The sequence below is a fragment of the Drosophila bipectinata genome, chromosome 2L (genome assembly GCF_030179905.1).
Source record: "Drosophila bipectinata strain 14024-0381.07 chromosome 2L, DbipHiC1v2, whole genome shotgun sequence".
Lineage (NCBI taxonomy): Eukaryota > Metazoa > Arthropoda > Insecta > Diptera > Drosophilidae > Drosophila > Drosophila bipectinata.
In genome coordinates this window covers 21,447,651-21,469,021 of record NC_091736.1, presented here as the reverse complement: position 1 = coordinate 21,469,021, position 21,371 = coordinate 21,447,651, and the positions used below count along the sequence as shown (strand labels likewise).

The following is a 21,371-nucleotide window of genomic DNA, read 5'->3' as shown; positions in this document are numbered from 1 at the left end:
CACAACTATTGACCAGCATGCTAACTTGCAGCACATTGGTGCGGAAACAATTGAAAATGGCCCAGTTGATATAAGCTGCCTGTTTCGAGGACTGCAGTGCGTTTATCGGCCGCGACAGCAACATTGTTGCCACTAAATTCTCCATGTCCCATGGCCGATATGCTAATAGGTCTAATAGCTTTCGATTTGGCCCGCTTTACATGCGACGAGTCCGCTCGGCGCATTCTACATGTAAATAAAATGGAAATTCCTTAGTGTGGCACTGACTGCTGCAGCAAAAACAACAGAAAATTGTGGCAAAAACTTGTAGAACAGGAGGAGGCACTTGTTGAGAACTTGGCTGCCTTGTTAAACGAGCCTGCAACACCCCAGCAGCGGCAGTGCCAGTGGCTACAACAACAACAGCAACAATAAACAATGTTGCAATGCTTAATTATTTCAGCGGCAAGGAATTCCTTGGCGCAAACTTGAACTGCTTCTGGACTTGTGGATGTTACATGTTGCAGTAGTTGCTCCAGAGCGTAGCAACTCGATTGTGCTGAGGTCGTCTGCTGCCACGGCTGTTGCTGCTGCCGTTGGTGCTCGTGGGTCTCACTTTATTTTGTTTTTTCCTTTTGCTTTTCAGGTAGCCCCTGTAATCTCAAACGCAGTCACGTTGGTCAACGGCACCGCGGCGTCTGAGAGCAAGTTGCACTCAGTGTTGTTGCTTTTGAGGTTGCAGATGGTGCTGCTTCTGTTGCTGATGCTGATGCTGCTGCTGATGTTGTGGTCTGCCGCACCTATTTGTAATGCATTAATAGCCCAAAGCCAAAGCAGCGACGGAGTGCTCAGCGCCCAGCAAGGGCGATTGACATTAAGCTGCCTATTCGGCATGTGGGGAGATCAGTGCTTTTGATAAATGGCAACTTGGCTCAGAAGAGTCTGTTCGAGAGGCTGCATCGGTTAGGGATAATTGCCTCAATAAGCATTAGTTGGCCGAATGCCATGATGCAACATGGCAAAAGGTTGAGTGGGATTAAAATCATTTCTGAAACAATAAAATTATTTTAATGAAATATTAATCAATTGTTTCTTTTTTTGTAAGAATAATTTTTTGTGCGACAGAAAGCTTAAAAATTAGAGATCGTAAAAGGAGAATCAAAAGAAACCAACTTTCTAGAAAATATGTAGTTGCCAAAATGACGACCTTTTCTTCAAATAATGAAAAATAAAAATAAAAATTAAATTGCATTTAAATTCCGAAATGAACATTCACATTTTATTGCCAGATTGGTCAATTAAGTCGAATACTTAGCATACTTCTGTGTCAAGTTCAGTGGCAGAAGAGTTCACTGTACCCCTAAAGTTCCCCAGGAAGTCTGCCCGCACATCTGCTTTAAATTAAGAGATTCCATTTAGTCGTGACTCACTCAGAGACTTAGTCAGATGATTTATGAAGACCTTTCCTCCGTTCCCAATTTTTTATCCTATGAGTATTTTCCAACTAAGACATGTGACATTAGCGCTAATTGAACTCTGCCTATATTATATTTATTGGGAGTGAACTTTGCCATTGTCTAGACAAATTGAGAGCAGACCAGCGAACGAGCCAAATGTATGTATTCCGCCGGGCGGCGAACAATGTTTAATTGTTAGCTTCGGGGCCACGCGGCGTATGCGCAATATTGTGCGAGTGTGGCTGAACGCGTATGGTGTGTGCACGGGCTGGTTGTTGGTATGTGTATGAGTGGACCTGTGATAAGTGTCGTCGGTTTGTCTGGCAATGATCGCTGGTGGCAGGCAGCTGGTGCCGCCCGTGCCGCTTCTCGGTGTCTTCGATTTGGGTGTGATGTCATAAGTCAACACACATCTGGGCGAGGAAGATTCTATGCTGCGCCATGATCGAATCGGGGATTGTTAATTAAAATTTCCAGCGAGTACTTCATTAGCATCATCCAGGCAGCTTCGCCACGCGTTTCAGCTACCCAGCCGCTCAGCAGCCGCGCTCCAATGCTTAATTAATAAATCAACGCGACACTTGCACTCCGTGGCCGTATCTTCTTCGCTCCACGCCACCCGGCCCGGGATGCGATGCTCGCCGAGATTGTTGCCATGCACGGGCAGACAAATTGTCGTGGCATTCCACAGCTGCTCTGCTGCCAGTGGGCAGAGGGAGGCATCACCGATACTGGTCACTTGCTATGAAAATATTTCAAATATAGCTGCCTTCACTGATGACATCTCTATCTCCAAAACGGAAGCGGAAGTAGTTCTATCGCCAGCCAGCGATATCGGTCTGTAGTCTTAATTGGAGGCAATCCCTAGTAGATTATGTGCGTCCGTACATACATATGTACATGAGCTGGTCAACTTACAGATCAAACCCAGGTTAGTTCTTATCTTATGAGACAAGAAAGAAGTTTGTTTTTCTCTTGGAAGTTACACACTTGGAAACTGCGGGTGTCCCAAAGGAAATAAAGTTATTTATTACCGTTCATACGTACTCAAAAAAAAAATGTATTTTATCTGCAGCATAATTAGGTTTAGTTACAATGTTTATAAGTCTCAGTTTCTAGTTCTAAATTAAACGAATAAAACTCCTAATTCAATTGTCCTTAAGCTTACAATATTTTAACGGTTTTAAAATGTTTTTTAGCGCATCATATTTGTTCTTAAAGGATAATTTGTTCTTTTAAGGCAAATATTAACACAAAAGTCTTTATGAAAGTGTATGAATTCCTTATGTTTTTGTATTCATAATTATTCACTACAATAGCCTGAACTCCATAAATCAATACACCACCGGATGACATCGATAGCCCGGGACTAGCGTCTCGGAGACTGACGAGCTTATGCGGCGCAGTACTGGCCTGATATTTGTCATACTGCAGTTTCCAAGGAACCAGCAGTTAGTCATCTCCGGGGGCAGTTAGTGAGAGTACAAACAGCAAGTACTGATGCTGTTGTTTTTGCCGAATGAACAATAGTTAATAACAAACCCAATCGAGCGAAAATAGCACAGAGAAAGAGACATCGCGAGCGAGAAACTGGCGAATGCGATTATTTAATAATTGTGGCAAATGCGCGGCAAAATAATTACACGAGTACAGTTTTGAGTAAACAATAAGATTCGTTGATAAAAATAGAAGTATAAATAGAAACGGCAGAATGGCGAGCGGGAAAACAATCGCAATTAGGAAAATATGCAGCCAAAGTGTTAGTTAAAATTGCTAAATTGCAACTGGGCGCGCGTCGCGTTTTAGTTTTCCAGCTGCTAAAAATAAACGAAGCAAATAAATTAACATTTTTAATTGCAATTATCGCTGGCAATTGTTGTAGTTGCCCGCCAGTGCTACTGTTTGCCGTTTGGCGTTTAAAACAATTAAGATGATTTATTAGCAGCAAATTTTTATGAGTCGCAGTACAAGAGAAATGGAAATTGAATGGGAATTTCTAATATAAAATATATACACATATTCGCGTACTCGTGCTTTATTGTGGCCATAAACGCCACATAATTATAATCAAGCCTTAATACATAACCCAATGAAATGGACGCAGAAAGTGGGAAACTAATTGCCATTTTATGCTGTCACTTGAGAGCTGCTTGGAGCATAAAGATCACAAAATTATTTGAATTTGAATGGATATTAAAAGCGTTAATGAAAAAAGTCGTAAAAATTTCATAGAGCAAAATTAAAGAGGAAAATCGTAAAAACAAATTTAAACGATTATTGCCTGTCTGCGGTTCAAGAGCATCGAGAGCTACATTAAAAAAAAACAATATGTGGACTATGGAACGACCACAAAGTGCATATCCATCACATTGGTACCCGTGTGGCCAGTGAGCACGTGGTAATTTCCATCCTCCAGAGTCCTGTAGAAGTTGTAGCTGTCGCAGTTTCGCACTGTTTCGGCCAATTCGTCCAGGGTGTGGCTGCTCAAAAAGGAAACAACCACCTGGCTGTCTCCTATAGCTCCGGCTGCATCTGTGGGCCCATCAATGCCATCTGTTCCTGCACTAAAGAAGCTGCACTCCCGTAACGCCTCGTCCCGATGCAGAATCTGCGACATTAGCAAAGCCAAATGCTGGCTGCGTCCTCCCAGACCTTGGCCAGTCACCTACAATATGGAAAGATGGATTAGCTATGTTCTTTATAAAGGATAAACTACAAACTTTTATGACCGGCTCGCCGCCGCATATGAGAAACAGGGGCCTCTTCGAGCTTAAATGCTCCTTCAAGGCTTCTATAAATCCCGGAAAGCTGTTATCCCCAAACGCATACTTTTGTCGCAGCTGACGCTCGTCAATTTCATGTTTGGATTCTAGGACTCCTTGCAAAAGTCGATGATAGTCGTTAGCCACTTGTGCCACATCTCCATGGACAGAACAACTTAAGATGCAGGGAATGTAACCAAGCTTTCTCGCCTCTTGGGAAGCCCTTTCCGTGGCTAACACATTGCTGCCCACTACAAACACCTTTTCCTTCTTTGGCAATGTGTCCTCATCCAATTCCGGGATCTCAAAAAGTTTCTGTATTTCGGGGGACAGTTCATTCCAGACTTTATGTTTTTGCAAAACTTCTGCAGCAGTGACTCCAGGCACAGGACGTACCGTGGGTCCACAGGCTATCAATTCCAAAGGATCTCCAATGATATCGCTGAGAACAAGGGTCACTACGAGCCCTGCATTTTTGGCGAATCGGGCGAGGCGGCCGCCTTTAATATCCGAGCATGCAATTCTCACGGTATTAATCTCTTGGATGCTGGCTCCCCGTTTCATTAGCTTGTCGGATATGCTACGTTTGTCCTCCAGAGTCAAAGGAGAGCGGGGTAAGGGCAACAAGGCAGAGCCACCGCCGGAAACGAATACAAACAGCACATCCTGAGGCGTCATATTTAAGGCAAGATTCTTGATCTCCTGCGCAGCCTTGAGGGCTTCCTCATCTGGCAAATTGTTGGGTGCTCCCTCGAAGATTTTAAGGCTGGAGTCAATAGGTTGCTGATAGTTTTTCAGGGTGCCCTTGGGGACACTTATTACTCCGCCTGCGGATAATTGGCCCAGGTCCTGGTGTACCTTGTGGGCCATTCCCAGAACCGCCTTACCAAAGCCCACAACGTGGCACCTCCTGTCGCCAATATTCTCAGTTTTTCCATTCAATTTGATGAGGATTTCGCTGGGATTATCCGCCGATCTTTGCGGCCGTAGGTCGAAACGCTGGAAGTCGGCGAATATCTTCTCAGGGTGCACTGCGCTCACCGCCTGGGCGAAGATGTGGCGCATTTGGTCCCAGGTCTGGCGCTTCATTATTACGCAAGGTGTTATGATTGAATCTAATCAGCGATGCTGCTAATTTTCGAGTTTTACTTATCATTTTTGATCTCTTGGGACTCCGCAACGTTGTCAAACACTAACATTATGGAGTTACATTATTCGCTTGCTTTCTAACACTTAAAATTAAAACGTGTGCTTCCAGCCCTGAAATCTATTTTTAGTGTTAGAAAACAGTGTTATTTTAATGGCGCAATTTTTAAAATATACTTTAAGGGGGGTATAGTTACCTAAGTGAAAAATCTATCTAATTCTGAAATCAATTTTTTTCAGAATTTTTATTGGCGGTACGTATAGTCTTAGCTAAATTTTGTATGTGATAGGGCAATATTTAAACATGTGTGAAATTTTTCACCCAAAAATATTAAAAATTGAGTGAGATACAGGCAATCTTTTGCGGCGCCTAGAAGAAAATAAATTTTGCGGCTTACACGATAACTGGTCACAGAATCATCTTAAATGAACAAATTTAATTGCATTAGTTAAAGGGCCAAGATTCCTCATATAAAGCAGGTGAGCCTTTTTTTCGATTTTAAATGCACTTGAAAGTCAAAAACCCCGATTTACGCCCAAAACGTATTTTTGTTGCATATTTGTTGCTCTAAAATTAATAAATTTAAAAAAAACTGCTTTTAGAGGCTAATCAAAAAAGCTAAATCGGATATTTTTTAGAGAAGGTATACTGTGTATATTCTGCAGTGTAAAAGTATGTATATACGCTTTTTATTCTGCTCCTACTGGGATACCGTAGGGGATAGTAGGGGAGCTTAGTTGGGGATACTAGATACATAGAGTAAGAGTATGAAACAAAAGCAAAATTTGTTGCTCAGAATCCCTACCGTTAGTTTAAACTTTAAACTTTAAAGTTGAAAGGTTAGTTAAAGTGGGGTTTAAAGATATGAGAACCGGATAAACTAGGGAAACTCTGCCATAGCCGTCCTTTCTTCTTTAAATTATTATACTGTTTAAGTTATATTTATACTCTTACAGAGGGTATTATACTTTTTGTCAAAAATGTGCACATGCTATATTTGGCAAAATTATACCAAAATTTAATAAGGATCGGACGATCAGCCGATATAGCTGTATCAGAGAAGCCTATATATAAAAATCGGAATGCCCTAACCATGATACAAGTATAATAATTGTAATTATTAATTATACCCTTGCAGAGGGTATTATAATTTTGTCCAAAAGTGTGCAACGCAGTGAAGGAGACATCTCCGACCCTATAAAGTATATATATTCTTGATCAGGATCACCTCCTGAGTTGATATGAGCATGTCCGTCTGTCCGTCTGTCCGTCTGTCCGTCTGTCCGTCTGTCTGTCTGTCTGTTTCTACGCGAACTAGTCTCTCAGTTTTAAAGCTATCGACTTGAAACTTTGCACACACCCTTCTTTCCTTTGCACGCAGTATATAAGTCGGAACGACCGGGATCGGCCGACTATATCCTATAGCTGCCATATAACTGATTGATCGGAAATGGTATAACTTTGGTGTTTTTAGAGTTAGAGAGTTCAAATTTGACACGAGAGCTATTTTTAGCAAAACATTACGACATGCCAAATTTCATAAGGATCGGACGACTATATCCTATAGCTGCCATATAACTGAACGATCGGAAATGACCCAACTTTCGTGTTTTTGAAGATAGAAAGCTGGAATTTAATACAGATTCTATTTTTGGTCAGTTGACCCAACCTACCAAATTTAATTAGGATCGGCCGACTATATCCCATAGCTGCCATATAACTGAACGATCGGAAATGGTATTTGGTAGAAATATCAACTTTCGTATTTTTGAAGATAGAAGTTTGGGACTTTTTTTAGATTTTGTATTGTAATAAATTGGATTATATATTCCTATTCCCATAAGGATCGGCCAACTATATCCGATGTTTGCGATATATATCCGGTTTTAACTGCAAGGGTATATAAACTTCGGCTCCGCCCGAAGTTAGCTTTCCTTTCTTGTTTTAATTGTATCATGGCCCTAACTTTCGTGTTTTTGAAGATAGAAGCAGCTTGGGACTTTTTTTTTAGATTTGATATTGTAATACCATTAGGATATTCTGGTTATGGTTATATTATGATATTCTTATAAGGATCGGCCAACTACAACCGATGTTTGCGATATATATCCGGTTTTATCCTTTCTTGTCAGATTTGAAAACAACGTAGAACATCTAATATTGAATTTAAAATAAATATTAAATATTTACAAATAACAATTATTCTCCAATTTAACATATTTTATAAATAAATATAAATGGCTCTTTCGTGAAACAATATATGTATATAATATAAAAGGTTCCCCAAGACAAGTTTTTAACCCAATAAAAATCTTCCATATCTGAAACAGTTTACTTATTTATTATTTGAATTTAGATGGAAACTATTTAGCAAAAAAACGTAGTAAGTAGTTTTAAATGGTAGAGTTGTGTTTATTTATATTTTCATTTCTGCAGGATATCTGGGAAAAATACATTTAAGACAGATGCTGGAACTCCTATTTTCTGACACACAATAAAATAACATACTTAAAAATAATGACAATGCTGCGTTTTACAGAGTTAGCGGATCCCGAACCTATACATATAAAACTCGCACATTCCGGACACAATCCAATGATAACAATATAAAAACATAACGTAAACTAATGTAGTTAGGCTAGAGAACTAATACGAAATTCATATTCAGATAGCGAGTACAAACTAATTTAATTGGATTTCTTTCTTTTCATAAGGCATTAGAGACTAAATAATAAATATAAGTATATCTAGGATCTTTACACAAATACGAGAAATTAAAGCTTAGGTCGGAGGGTGGGGGCGAGTCCACCACCTCAGACGTTCTAAATTGGTATTGTTACACCGCAGTGGGCATTAAGATTTAAATCGAGGGATTTATTTTTGGGGAGCTAGCCGGGTAACACGTTGCGATTAGAATACAATATCAATATCAGATCGCTAACCGTACAGATACATATAGTTTGTTTTGCGAATATTCATACTGCTTCAGATAAATGCTACCCATTACTGTTGTATCTTAAGTTTGAAACGTTTTTAAGTTTACTGTGTAGCTTGTATACGCTCTAAACTTGGTTTAGCTTGTGGTTAAAAAATGTACTCCCCTCCTATTTGTTTACCCCTCCTCACTGAGACGGCTCCGCCTGCTGTGCTCGACAACTGTAGTATTAATATTATTTATAATTGTATAGATGAGCGCCTTCTATGAGCTACCGTACTGCTAAATGCATTATTTACACAAACACTTCAGAATAAGAACGTACGAATCGTCTGTATTTTATATATCCATCAATGATACCGGTGCTATATAAACGTTAAGCTTTGCTTTATTCCACCCAATGCCTTCAGTATTAGGCATATATTTGTTTTACAAAATCCTGGAAAGGCGCTTTAAAAGCTATCATCGCTTTCGCTGTTCTCGGGCGGGTCATCCTCCTCCTCCTCTTCACCGACGACAAGTTCATCCTCGTCCTCCTCCAGAAACTGTTCCCTGTGGGTATATTCCTCTAACTCGTAAGCCTCTTCCGCTGCCTCGGCTACTTGCTCCACGGCCTGCGCCTCGTCCTCGAAGGCACCACCATGTCATGCCAACCCACTGGCGGCAGCATCGGCGGCATCCTCCGACCAGCTGACCTCCATAGGGGTGCAGCAGGGCAGGGCCTCCTCAATGGACATCCGCGAAGGAGGCTGCTTGGGCCGCTTGGTGAGGGATCCCACCGAAGCGGTGCTGGAAGCGGAGGAGCGCATCATATCCTCCGAGGAGGCCGAGCAGCTCTCGTCCTCCGAATTGGCGCCAGAGACCATGGCCTCTCCGGCCGACTCCTGGATCTCCTGGAACTTCTTAACCTCGCTGTTCATCAGCTTCATAGTCGAGCTGCGCGGATGCATTTCGGCATTTGACTGTTTCGGCGAACTGGAGCACATTGGCTGTCCAGCATCGCGCGACTCGTTCCAATCGGCCAGGTTAAGTTCCTCGGACTGCCGCGAGCGGTTCTTCCGCTGCGGAGAATCGCAAGTTGACCCGGAGGCCTTGATGCACATAGAATGGGAGCGAGTGCGAGAAAGTGGCCGTCCCTCCTGCTCACCCCTCTGAAGGGCCGTGGCCGACATGCTTTGGCTGAGCGGATTGCCTCCGTTGCTGGCCAGTCCGTTGGAGTGACCGTTACTGCCTGAAATTTGGCGGCGCTGTATGGGGGCAAACCTTGGCTGCTCGTTGTTGCTCCTCAAGGATCCCGATCGGCGAACGATTTTCGATGCCCCGCCCTTGGAAGCCTCGTCCTCGATCTCCAGCGTCCAGCTGACCGAGTCGTTGCGCTCGATCATGCCCTTCATAATCGGTGAGGTGGGTGAGGAATTGGTTTCAGTGCCGCTAATGGCCAGGGTGCTGCGGCCGGAAGAACAGCGCCCGTGAGAACCGAGCAGACTGCTGTCCTGCGAGATCTCGAACAATTTGGCCTCCGCCGCCTGTAGCTGCTCCGAACGCTGCTTTAGAGTGTACTGCAGCTCCTCCTTGTCGAAGGTGAGCCGCTTGCGCTTGAAATTCTCGTAGCTGTAGGCTTTCTGGAGCTCCTCCATCTTCTGATGGATGTCCCTGATAAAAGAAAAAGAGATTCCAGTTAATTATATATTTCGCAAAAAACCACAGTTAGTAGGAAGTTAGTAGGAACCTTAGTCTCCGTCTCTAATTCATATAGAAGATCATCAGCTACTTACTTTTCTTTGTCGGCCTTGGTATCCAGTTCACTGCGCAGCATCTCGTTCTGGGACTCTAGCAGGGCCACCCGATTGCTCAGCTTTATGCGCTCCTCGTTCACGCGGACCAGGTCAGCATTGGCCTTTGTGAGGTTGGAGATCTCGGCCTGCTTCAGCTCCAGGACGCACCGCAGGCTGTCCGCCTCGCTGGTCAGCCGTATCAGCTCGGCACTGGAGGAGTCCGGCAGACTGGTGATGGGACTGCGGCGCTGGGAGGATGTGCGCAGGACAGAGATCTCGTCCTGGGAGAGAGCCAGACGGTCGCGCAGATCGCGTTCACTGTGCTCCTTGCTGGTTTTTAGGGTATTTAGCTCCTTCGTGAGAGCCTTGACCTGATCGGTCAGATCCTGCTCGCGTTGGTTCGACTCGGCCAGGCGGGCGGCATGTGTGTTTTCGTTACGGATGAGCTTCTCACGGTTCTCCTGATCGAGCGACTCTAGCTTCTGAAGGCGTGATTGCAGCTCCAGCACCTTTGACTCGGCACTGGACAACTGCTCCTGTTTTAAACTGATTTTGTGCGAGACTTCTGTGTGGTAGGCATCCTGTACCTGCTTGTTCTCCTCGTCTTTAGACAGCAGTTGGGACTCCAGTTCGCGGAACTGTCTCTTGGCCAGCATTTGCACCTCGAAGAGTTTCTCCTCGGCTGTGAAAAAAACAGATTAGTCGTTGCTAGTTAATACAAGAATGTGTTCCTGTTCTTACCTTGCTTCAGTTCATCGCGATGCAGGAGCTCCCTTTCCTGCTGCCGCTGCGCCCATTCGAGGTCTTTGGCATGCAGTTCCTCCCGCAGCTTCTCGCAGTCCCTCTGTGTTTGCTGCAGCAGAACGATCGTATCCTCCAGAGTTCCCTTGGCGCGGGCACATTTCTCTTTGGTCTCCTTGCACGAAAACGCATCTAGCTGCAGGTCGCAAATAAAGGTAAACAATCGGGGTTAGAAGTCGCTATAAAGCCGGCTATAAAGTTCGCAGGTAGTCCCACGCAATTAAAACGAAATTTCATCTTCGGCTGAAGAGTTTTGCGCGGAAGTCGCACAAAAGATGACATTTGAGTGGCAATCTCGAGAAGACAATGTCTCCGAGCTCTGAGCCGGGGAATTTCCCCAGGAACAATGAGAGAGGTTCGAGGGTCACATCCAAAAGGTGTGTACCTTTCCTAAAATCTCACACCATAAACCAAATGGCAACTTTTCACGATTAGCCGGGGAGCTTGTGTTTGGGAGCATTTCTTGGGAGTACATCGGGATTTAAACAAATCAATTGCAAATTTGTTTATGAAATAAATTAAAAATCGGAAATGGGAACTGTCTGTTCCAAAATTTGAATAAAATCATTCCACGGTAAAGTGGTGCAATCAAGAAGTACTTCCTGTGGAGAACATACCTCATGTTGTTCAAAGCCCTGGGCAAAGTTTATGTTATCCATAAATGTGGTGTTTGTGGGAGTGCTCGGCACCGTCCAGCTAATCAAATCAAAATCCATGGTCTGCGCAGACAACTTCTCGTTGGTGAACACTAGATTTTCGAACATTTTTCTCACGTTTGTGCGATGTGTTGAACACGAATACTTGCAGTAGACTGATGACTGTTCCGCTCGGCCATCTGGTTTTATAGACGGCCGGGGCAGGTAGGAGGGAAAGGCAAAAGGGACACGAGACAGATTTCCTGCCAGGTAAGGCGGATCAGACGAGCTCTCCGGATATGGCGAGCCAAATATTTGCAACGGATTTGCGAGAGATGGCTCAAATAAAAACTCACATCTAAAACATGCTGGGAAAAGGGTTTGCTCTAGCTGAAATATGACGGAAGAAAAAACAACCATGCAACGTGGGTGTATCCCTCGGTGGCCAAGGCAAAAGGGGCGGTCCGAAACCGGGTCACACCCGGGAAAAATCTTCGCCAGCGACCCACCCAGCTAGGCTTAGCGATCTAGCCGGCCAAGACCATGTGGTTTGGGATCAACCCACCGACATTGGTCACGCGTCTGGCCTTCCGAAGGTGGGAACCCTTTTCCTGTTTCCTACGCATTTGGGGCGGCCCTCTACACTTCAAATTCACAGTAATGGCGCGCACCTCGCGTGCAACACTTTGGGAGGATGCGTGTCGAAATCCCGAGCGCCTCGACCCTCCTCACATATAGAGGATGTGGGTGGAGATGAACTACATCAAATGGCTTTCAAGTGGATGTTACCAATCGAAAAATGTCTCGAAAATTGCAGATTTCAGGGGAGTAACTGATGCGAATCAGTTAAACAAACCAACGAGTACCAGGTATAAAAATAAATAAAAAATAGTTCCCATAACATGCGGTGTGATGTGAATATCTAATTTAAGCAAAAACGGTTCCAATACAAGTCTGGCGTTCAATTGCTTAAAAAAGTTGAAAGTTCGATTATATTAATAAAAGTATTAAATATTGAAAAAGTACTTGGCTTTTCCGAAATTGAGTTCAAATGTTAATATTGAACTAAATTCAAGAATGTATAATGCGTGAGTTTAATGGCCTATTAATAGGGTCTTTCTCTGAATGACATTTTGGCCAAAAAATTGGATTAGGTGCAGACGCCTGGCTGAATTCTGTCCCCCAAAATGAAGAATGCCAACCTCTGGCCGATGCCAAATGATTTGTAAATTGCTATAGCCACGCCCGGTTTCGTCCAGAAATTAATAGCCATCATGTCTCGATGTCTCTGGCGAAATCTATGTCTCGGCCGGACTCAGACCGGTGCATTTCGGGCGACAGTCAAATGGACAGCCAGTCAAGACATCGAAGACAGCGGCAATTACCTGACAAGGACGTTCGCAATTAAAGTGTTGAAATTAGTGACTTGCCGCCGAGAGACTCGTTCGACTGGATTTAATCCTTCTGTCGGCAATCGAGGCGATTCTAAAGCTGGGCTCTGTTCGATCTGTTCTAGATCGAGAAGCATCGAAGGCCCAATGTTGGCCTTCGGTTTGGCAGCGAACTCATAAAAATTAACCTATCACGAGCTAGGTCCTTTTCGTCCTTGTCCCAAGCAATATACGGGTACCTTGCCGGTTGTGTTTCCTCGGTTTTCACACCAAATTGTGAAATCTTGCTGGATCATATTTAAATAAATATTTATGTTCCGACTGTTGCAACATAAGTTTAGGCTTTTAGAGGGAAATGTTGCGCGATTGCCACGTTCCCCGAAATTTCCACCCGAGCAGAATAAACAATCCACCGCATGTTTCTATTTGCATATCCTGCGGCCTGCGGCTACCGGCCAGCATCCGCTTGGCAAACACTGCGGTCGTCTATCCCGTAATTCCCCTTAACAGCCATGTTTGCAAAAGGAGTACTAAACGGGGTTTGTTTTTTCCAAGAGTGCATAAAATAAATACGGAAATGAGTAGAAAAAACATACAAATTGAATTAAAACACGTGTAAGCGCCAAGAAAACCCACGAAAATATTTTGACAGTCAATTCTGAAGTGATTAACGCTTGACAAGTTTTCTCAAGATTTAAATGATATACAGTGACACATGTTTAACAATGATTCGATGACTTAGGATCTTTCTTGAGGATCAAACATTTAAAACATTGTTTCCACAACTTCCGATTACAGCTTCCTATATAATTCCCCCAGCTCAGGCCAGTGAATACTCGGCACCAGCTTAAGGGATTGCGGAATACTTCTCCACATTGCCGACTTTAATTTCAGAGCCTCAAAGAGAAGCTAAATGCTCGCAAATGGCCAACACAAATGACGATGGCATAATGCCACCAGCTGAAGACACGTATTGTCAGAGAATGGATTTATCTTTTCACATTTCAGGTATTGTGTCACTTTCAGCTTGCATAAGAAAGTAGGAAGGCAGTTGGAAAACAGCTGAATATCCTGGCGGCAATTGTTTTGATTATTCCGGAAATTTTTCTAACCAAGAACGGATTTACGCAATTGTCTCTCTGCAGGCTGCTGGAATCATCCTGCTTCTAATCTGTCGTTTATATAAAAGTACAACCGATAGTCTTTCCCTAACGGAGTTGCGGTAGAGAAGTCATTTGAAATCGATTTATGTGCCTGAATTTCAAGAGGATCTTCAGCATATGCAAATGTTTAAATAATGTTTCTCGCGTTCGTCGCCTATTTTTATGACCTTGCTATATATAGGTATTTAATAGAGGACCGAGGAGCCTCCGCACACCAGCAGGTAAAATTGTGAAAAAAAGTAATAAATCAGGGAAGATTTTGAAATATTTTCCATTTGCTTTGAGATGGAAATCTCGCTAAAACTCACACGTGTCCTGGCGAATCTTCAATTGTGCGATCAGAATCCTTTACACCGAAAATGGCAAACAATTAATTGAAAGGATGGCGTGCCATGTAGATGAACTAGAATGTGTCGCCGCCTCACACCCTTTCACTTTGTCCGGCGGAGAAAGAATTTCGAGTACAAAGGACCCGAAACCCAGGGAAGGGGTGCCGGCATGGACTGGGGATTTTTCGGCAAGGAAACTTTTGTGTAGGGAATTTTCAGGAGAGTTTTTAATTAGTGCAAACAAAAAGAACGAGCCCACATCCCGGCTCAATTTCGGGCATCGGCTTGGATTCAGTTTCCCATTCTCAGTGCCCAGTGTTCAGTTTGCAGTTTCGGCTTAGCCTGCACTGGCACAATTAAACGAAATTAGCTCAACTTTAAGCACAGATTAAGGCAAATATGAGACAATGGAGGGCTCACATGTGGAAGGGCTGGGTCATTCGGGAATTATTAGAGCAGGTGAACCCGAAATTCACATACGCGGTGGACAATTGAAATTCGAATCTCGGGCACTATTCCCTCCAAAGGGCTAGGTACAAATCCCTGGCGCCTGCTTTGATCCCTCATTGATCCTGCTTCGCGCTGGCCTTTACTCGCTACTCTTCTTCTACTTACCTCTTGGGACATGAACTGGACCATGACAGCGAGTCCCAGGATCTGCCGGTGCTCCTCCCGCCGCTCTAACTGGTTGTTCTCGCAGAACTTGGCCAGCCGGCATAAGTCCACTTTTCCGTTTTCCGAGTAGGGCTTCAGGGCGGGGTACTGGTCGGTTATGTCCAAGGGGGGCGCGGCAACCATCGTCATTGAGCTTATGGTCTGACCCACTTCTTCAATTGCGTCCTCTGAGCTGGGCTGTTAAAGGAATAGATATAAATTAGGATTCTTGGAGATTACAGTTGTTGAATAATACTATAAACAATATATTTCTGCCGCTGATTAAGGAGACCCAATAAATTCAGTTTGATTTAACTTTTTAACATTGAACCACTTAAGTTATTACTAATTCAATTAAATCCAACCGTTTACTTTTCTTGTTAATTATTCAAATCCTACCGGAATTAACCATAACAAGCTATCTAGTAGAGCTATCTAGCTATCTACAAGCTTGAGAAGGTCAAAGTAAATAAAATATTCTTAAGATTTATTATTTTTTCTTTTGTCATTGAACACCTTTTAATCATAATTTAGTAGGTTATCTACTTAAGTATCTACTTATACCAACTCACCTGCTGACTTGTACTCTCCTGACTATTGATTCCATTGGACTTGAGCTCCTTTTCGGGAGCCTTCGGATCGCAATCTGATGTCTCCGGGGGCGTAATACTTGCCACATCAGGTTGGGGAACCTGCTCCTCACACTTCTTGAGCTTTGCCTCAGTCTCAAAGAGCAGCTCGCAGCCAATGGAGGCCCGCTTGGAGTCGCGTGCCATGGGCGGAGTGGGGCAGCCATTTTTGGGGGACACCCTGTTCAGTTCCCTTAGTTCGGTTTGATCCACGCCAGATCGCAGGGATTCTGAAAAGGTAAACAATAAAATTGAAAGTATTAGTCACATGTAGATGCCCCAGGCGGTTCAATTCAATGGTTGTGCAATTCAACGGCGAAAGTCTTTGCTCATTATCCCGTGAATAGAGATCTCGCTGTCATTTGAAGACGAACTAACGATGGTGAGCTAACCGTGAGTCACCCAACTCCGAGTCCAACCTCTGCTGGAAAGGGCAAAAAGAGGCATTACTTCATGGCAGTGAAAAAATGACAAATCCGCGATAGCAGCAAATTAACTTTTTGCATAATTCCATTGACAAAAGGGAAAGCCATCACGCTCCGGGCGCAAGATGTGCCACGCCCCGGGTCAGAGGCGGTCCAACGTCATCATCAATTGCCAGCAATCACCCCCCAATGGGGGGTCCGTCAATTAGAGAGGATGCGTGGCCAATTTTTCGGCCAACAAGCCAAGACTGGCTCAGAGGGGTGGGGAGCGAGTAAACGTGTTTGCAGATTGGTCAGAAGGGAGGGGGTGGTGCCCAGTTCACTAACCGCTGTGATCCGAGCATCGATCAGCCACAACTCATGTGTGCTTGTCCATAATTTACTGGATTTCCTTACAAGCCATGCGCCAAACCGATCTGCGGCCAAAGAAAAAATGGAAAAGAGCAGCCAAATCCAAGGAGGCCATAATCAACGGCTGACGGTTTTATGTTACCGCATAAATTTATGGCCGAAGCCGAGCGGACACACTAAGTTGTCAATGTTTGCACAAGTTTCCTATTCGGCCGCAGAGGGGCAAGCAGTGAGCGAAATTTGTTTGGTGTCTCCATTAAAAAAGTGGGGTTCGTCTTCCGGAGTTGTCACCGAGATCGTTACCCCGGGATGTTTTAATATTACAGCTACATTATAGATCCACATGAACATAAGAGTAGGTTGAAAGGAAAATTATGATTGTGACATAAAATGGCTTTCTCAAAAATAATTTTTCCCAACAATATTGGTTATTCTCTTGTGTATGGATCTGTATACGATTGAATGGACTAGGTATATGATTGTATATCAGAGTTCCGAATAATACTGAATGGGCGGGGGATTGAACACGTGAATTAGATTCCTTGAGAATTTAAAAGTGTTTCTGCTGCAGGGAAAACAAGTTCACTTGGCAAGAAATTCGTTCGAATAGATTCCGAGAAAACATAATTAATAATTATTAATGTAAGACCTTCACCTTGGCCCCGTCGCAATCGGAAAAACCCCAACGACACACGACGCGCGAGCGACGCGGACAAGTCTGGCACACGACAGGCTCATTTGGCAATTAGGGGACATTTCTCATGGCAATTAAGCGATTAAACGACATTAGCTACGACCAATTAATTGCAAGGCCAGCGAATATCTGCTCGCTTCCCTGGCATATTTTTCAGGATTTTCCCTATAGTGTCCACCGGAATGTTCTCACGGCCCGGTGTTGTCCCTGTCGAATCGCAACAAGTTGCTGACAGGATCTCCCGTGCGGCGGGACGGACCTCTCGCGGCGACGGGTTGATTTTACGACTGAGAAACCGACCACCTCAGAAGTTGTGACAATTCGCGATGTATTCCCGCCGCTTCCCAGACTTTCCTGCACTACGATTTTTAGGGTCTTGGAAAAACTCAGCCGCGGGAGTGTTTCATTCAGAAATCTTCTCCTCGGGGACTTTCGTCGTGCTGGTGTGAAAAGTGTTGGCTGGGCAAGTGGATTTTCCCATCGATTGTATATTTAGTTTATGACATCCGAAGTCTATAAAATTGAGTATCTCATTCGACATAAATTCAATTGAATAGTTGTGCTTGGAAGATATATTTATTTGCTCTGAAGGAAAGTACTCAACACAAGATGAATAATTGCCAATGAATTGTTGAAAACGTTGATTGAGTAGCATCTCTGCAATGATTTTCCTTTTGATTTACAGCAAAGTTTACAAGCTTCAATTTAGATAATGACAATGTAATGGAAAGCTATTTTTTGAATAGTAATTTAACATAAACGAATTGCCGGTTTCGTTGGCTCTGGCCAGTCGCATGTGTTTCCAGCTGCCGAGCCAAAAGAAAGCCGCTCGTCTGGAGGATTTCCCTGGTAACAGTATTTGCACCTTGAGCAGTGACAGTGCAGCAAGCTGCGTAGCATCCACCAGGTGGAAGACTCGCCGCCATTCGAGATCAATCACCATCACCGGGGCACCCATAGCATTCAATGTCCCGCGTTCGCATTCGGTCAGCCGAGCTCATAATGACTCGGGTTTGGGTTTGGGTTTGGGTTTGGGTTTGGGTTTGGGTTTGGGTTTTGAGTTTGAGATTCAGGCCTTTCGACCAAACTCGACATGTGTGCACAGTGGGCTGGGTGGAGGTGACACTGAGCGGCCAGGTGGACAGCCGACAGACGGCCAGCCTGCACTGGGCGATGGGAAATAATTGAAATTCCGAAATATCTTATTTGGCATTAGGCAGCTGCCTGTTGCAGTCGCTGCTGCATGTTGCTCTTGCCTTTTTAGCGAGTTTTCAAATCTCGGCAGTGGCCGAGGCTGGCTTAACCCATGGCGACCCACAAAAACATGTCCAATGAAAATGCGCGTAATTAAATCGAACAACAGCCAGTCCAAACTGGCAACTGGCATTTCAATTAGTTGCGTTTTGGAGAGGCCAGCCGAGCAAAAATCACTTCACTTGTCTGGCAAACTAAGCGACGACTTGCCTGTATCTGTACATGTATCTGTATCTTAGGATCTGTTTTATTTCGCGCTTAGGTCGACGCGACGGCTACTGGCTTTCCAGATTCAGATGCTGGTTGGGATGAGGGATTGGGTTGGGTATCTGTGCTCTGCCTTGCTTTAATTGCCTCAAAAACAAAATATTTTAGCATCGAGGCAGAACACTCTCAAGTGGCTGGCCAGAGTGCGAGGCACTTGACATGTTTAACAAAGAATTCGAATAAAGAGCTTTATTAAAATTGTGGCCACCACATAAACCCACTTTTAATTAGCCGGAAGCGCCGAACACCACGATCCTAAACAATATTGAGAACAACAGATGGAAATGCCATCGAATTAATTACCGACAGACCCTAATGACACTGAACGTAAACATATTTGCACTAAATTATGCATGTTTGGTAAAAAAAGAGACCAATGGCCGGGTGATTGTAAACAATTTTCCGAAAAGAGGGCCAGAAGGGCAGCCTCCCTCAACCGGATACATCGATTTCTGCTGAATGTCAATCATTTCGGGGAGGGAATCCCTCCGCACAGGCAGTCCGGCGATGAAAGATACACATATTGAGGGATTTATGGCACATCGGGCACAGATTTTCATTTCACCCATTACAACTGGGCATTGTTTTTCATTCCCAGTTGTATTATTTGCCAGAGCCACGCACGCTCAAGGTCGCAGTGTCGTCGCTTGGCGCACTTCCATTTGTTTTCTTCTATCTTTTTCGACGGCCAAATAAGCCTTTAAACACTCTTCGTTTTTGGCTCAAGTTCTAATGATTATTTTTAGCCAAGTTGTGCACGAAAACATTTTCCGCTCTGGCTATACAAACAGAGCAAAAGCCAGCCGATCGAAAATAATGCAATATGTACCAAAACCGTCCAATTAATTATTACATACATATGTATGAGGCTTTTGAATAACTTTGAAGAGTGCTATGATTGCTTTATGTACAAATTTCGCGGTTTTCGTACACATGGATATACTGTAAAATATCAGTCTCACCATTGAGTAGACCACAGAAAAGCTTCATGACTGGAAAGCTAATGAGTGGGTGATATAAGAAATAATAAGAAATTATCTTAAGTAAATATTGACCACCAGACACCATGCTTGTTATTCGTTCCGGACTGTTCTGAATATTTTTAACTTTTCTGAGTTAATAAATATATTCAATTCAAAATATTCCCATATGCTAGACATTAGTTATTTATATGTTATGTTTTGTTTAGTCTTCAGCATTTGAAATTGTGTTGAAACCAGAGGGGCTTAGTCCTGCCATTGCATGAAATAATAATTTGTTAATTTTGCATAAATAGTTCAATGACAGTTTTCGCAAACTGTGCGTTTGTTTTGCCAAATCAATCACTGTTCTCCGAGGAATACTCTCTAGAGTATCTAGGCTTTCTAGATCCCTGCGCTGCTTACCGCCAATTCCCTCGTCCTCGGTGTGCTCATAATAATAATCGCAGGCCGCCAAGGCCTCGGATTCGTTAACGGCATCACCGGCACTACAGGCACCTTCTGGTCCTGGTCCGCCCACCTGGAACATTTCCATCACAACGACTACCACGACACAGTGTGCTTCCGCTCTATTTGCTTTAATTCTGCACTGGGCTTTCAATTAAGAAACGCATCGCGTTGCAGGCTCCCTGAAGCGAGGGAGGGACAAATCGATTTTAATTGCCGGCACTTGGGGACATCACTAATGACGTCGAACGCCTCTCGGCAGCGATTTCCAGGCACAATCGGCACTACTGCGAGTCACATTGTTTGCTTCGACCGAAGCGCCTTTAGGCCACGCACCCACGCCGCCAAACACAATCGCATGGAAAAAATTAATTGTCGAGCCCCGACTAGGCGACCAGCCGACAGCGCAAGCCTCCAAACACGAACTGCTAATGGATTTAATTTAAATCTAGGGGAGCTCGCTGTCGTCTTCGGTGGCGATCGGCGATACTCAGTGTAGGGGCTACGCATTTGTTGCTAATTGTGGCGCTCATTTCACCACATGGTGGGTTGTGGGATCGCCAAGCGGCGCAATTTTACACTGAGAGAAACTAGTAGTAGAACGTTTCGCGAAGGCATCACTAATATTCTATTTAGCATAAACTTTTTCCCAGTGTACTAGTCATATTCATGTTCAAATAAGTACAAATGTGCACAACATTAATGAACAAATGTTAGAAAGTCAACAATGAGCAAATCGAGAAATATATATTCCGAGAGATATATGTATACTATATAGGGTGGCGAATATTCGCTATGAGATGCACTAACGAGGGTCACTTAATTGCCTTAGCAGGCGCCCAGGGAACGGAATGACAACGCGGCGTATGAGCAATATTTAATTAATTTTCAGCCTCAGTTACAGATGCTGGTGGAAGAGGAAAACTGCGAGTCGGCTCAGGGCGAGTGGCGCTAATTAATGGTCCAATATAAATCAAAATTTAATGCCAGAAAATCATAGCCCCGGCCAGTGGCTTCGGGTCGCAGCAGCTGCTGTTGTTGGGTAATTAAATGTGGGCGACCCACGCGATGAGTGAAGTAAGCTGGGGGCCTATGCTCCGGCCACTGGGTCTGGCATGGCCTGGTGAACTTGTCAACAAGTGTTAATTGCACTGCCACCGACAGCCAAATCCAGAGGAAAGGCAGCCCAGGCGGCCGTAATTCAATAAAAACTTCGCTGGCATAGTTTTTTTCTGGGCTGTCCGCTTTGTTGGGTACCCCAGGCCTCCGAGCCAAACCTAAAGCGTCGCGTCCGAA

General features: G+C 44.0%; 2 protein-coding genes across 7 annotated transcripts in view; both read right to left on the bottom strand.

Annotated features, from left to right (window-relative positions):
- Positions 1 to 3,273: 3,273 nt before the first annotated feature.
- LOC108130136 (glycerate kinase) lies at positions 3,274 to 5,393 on the bottom strand. The gene is made up of 2 exons (XM_017248483.3): positions 4,157 to 5,393; positions 3,274 to 4,101 (listed from the first exon to the last, which is right to left on the bottom strand). Exons 1-2 carry the CDS (start codon positions 5,285 to 5,287, stop codon positions 3,772 to 3,774), a joined length of 1,461 nt encoding a protein of 486 aa, XP_017103972.2. The 5' UTR covers positions 5,288 to 5,393; the 3' UTR covers positions 3,274 to 3,771.
- Positions 5,394 to 7,733: 2,340 nt separating this feature from the next.
- toc (toucan) overlaps positions 7,734 to 21,371 on the bottom strand; it is a 73,948-nt gene continuing 60,310 nt past the window's right edge. For 5 of the 6 annotated variants that reach the window (XM_043213838.2, XM_043213840.2, XM_017248447.3 and 2 more), the window contains 5 exons: positions 15,601 to 15,887; positions 14,990 to 15,226; positions 10,797 to 10,992; positions 10,056 to 10,737; positions 7,734 to 9,933 (listed from right to left, as the gene is read on the bottom strand). In XM_043213838.2, the coding sequence (XP_043069773.1) occupies positions 8,925 to 9,933; positions 10,056 to 10,737; positions 10,797 to 10,992; positions 14,990 to 15,226; positions 15,601 to 15,887 (2,411 nt within the window). In that variant the 3' untranslated portion in view covers positions 7,734 to 8,924. Of the gene's footprint in view, positions 9,934 to 10,055; positions 10,738 to 10,796; positions 10,993 to 14,989; positions 15,227 to 15,600; positions 15,888 to 20,033; positions 20,173 to 21,371 lie in introns of those variants that run through there. The other variant, XM_017248463.3, reaches the window with a different exon arrangement.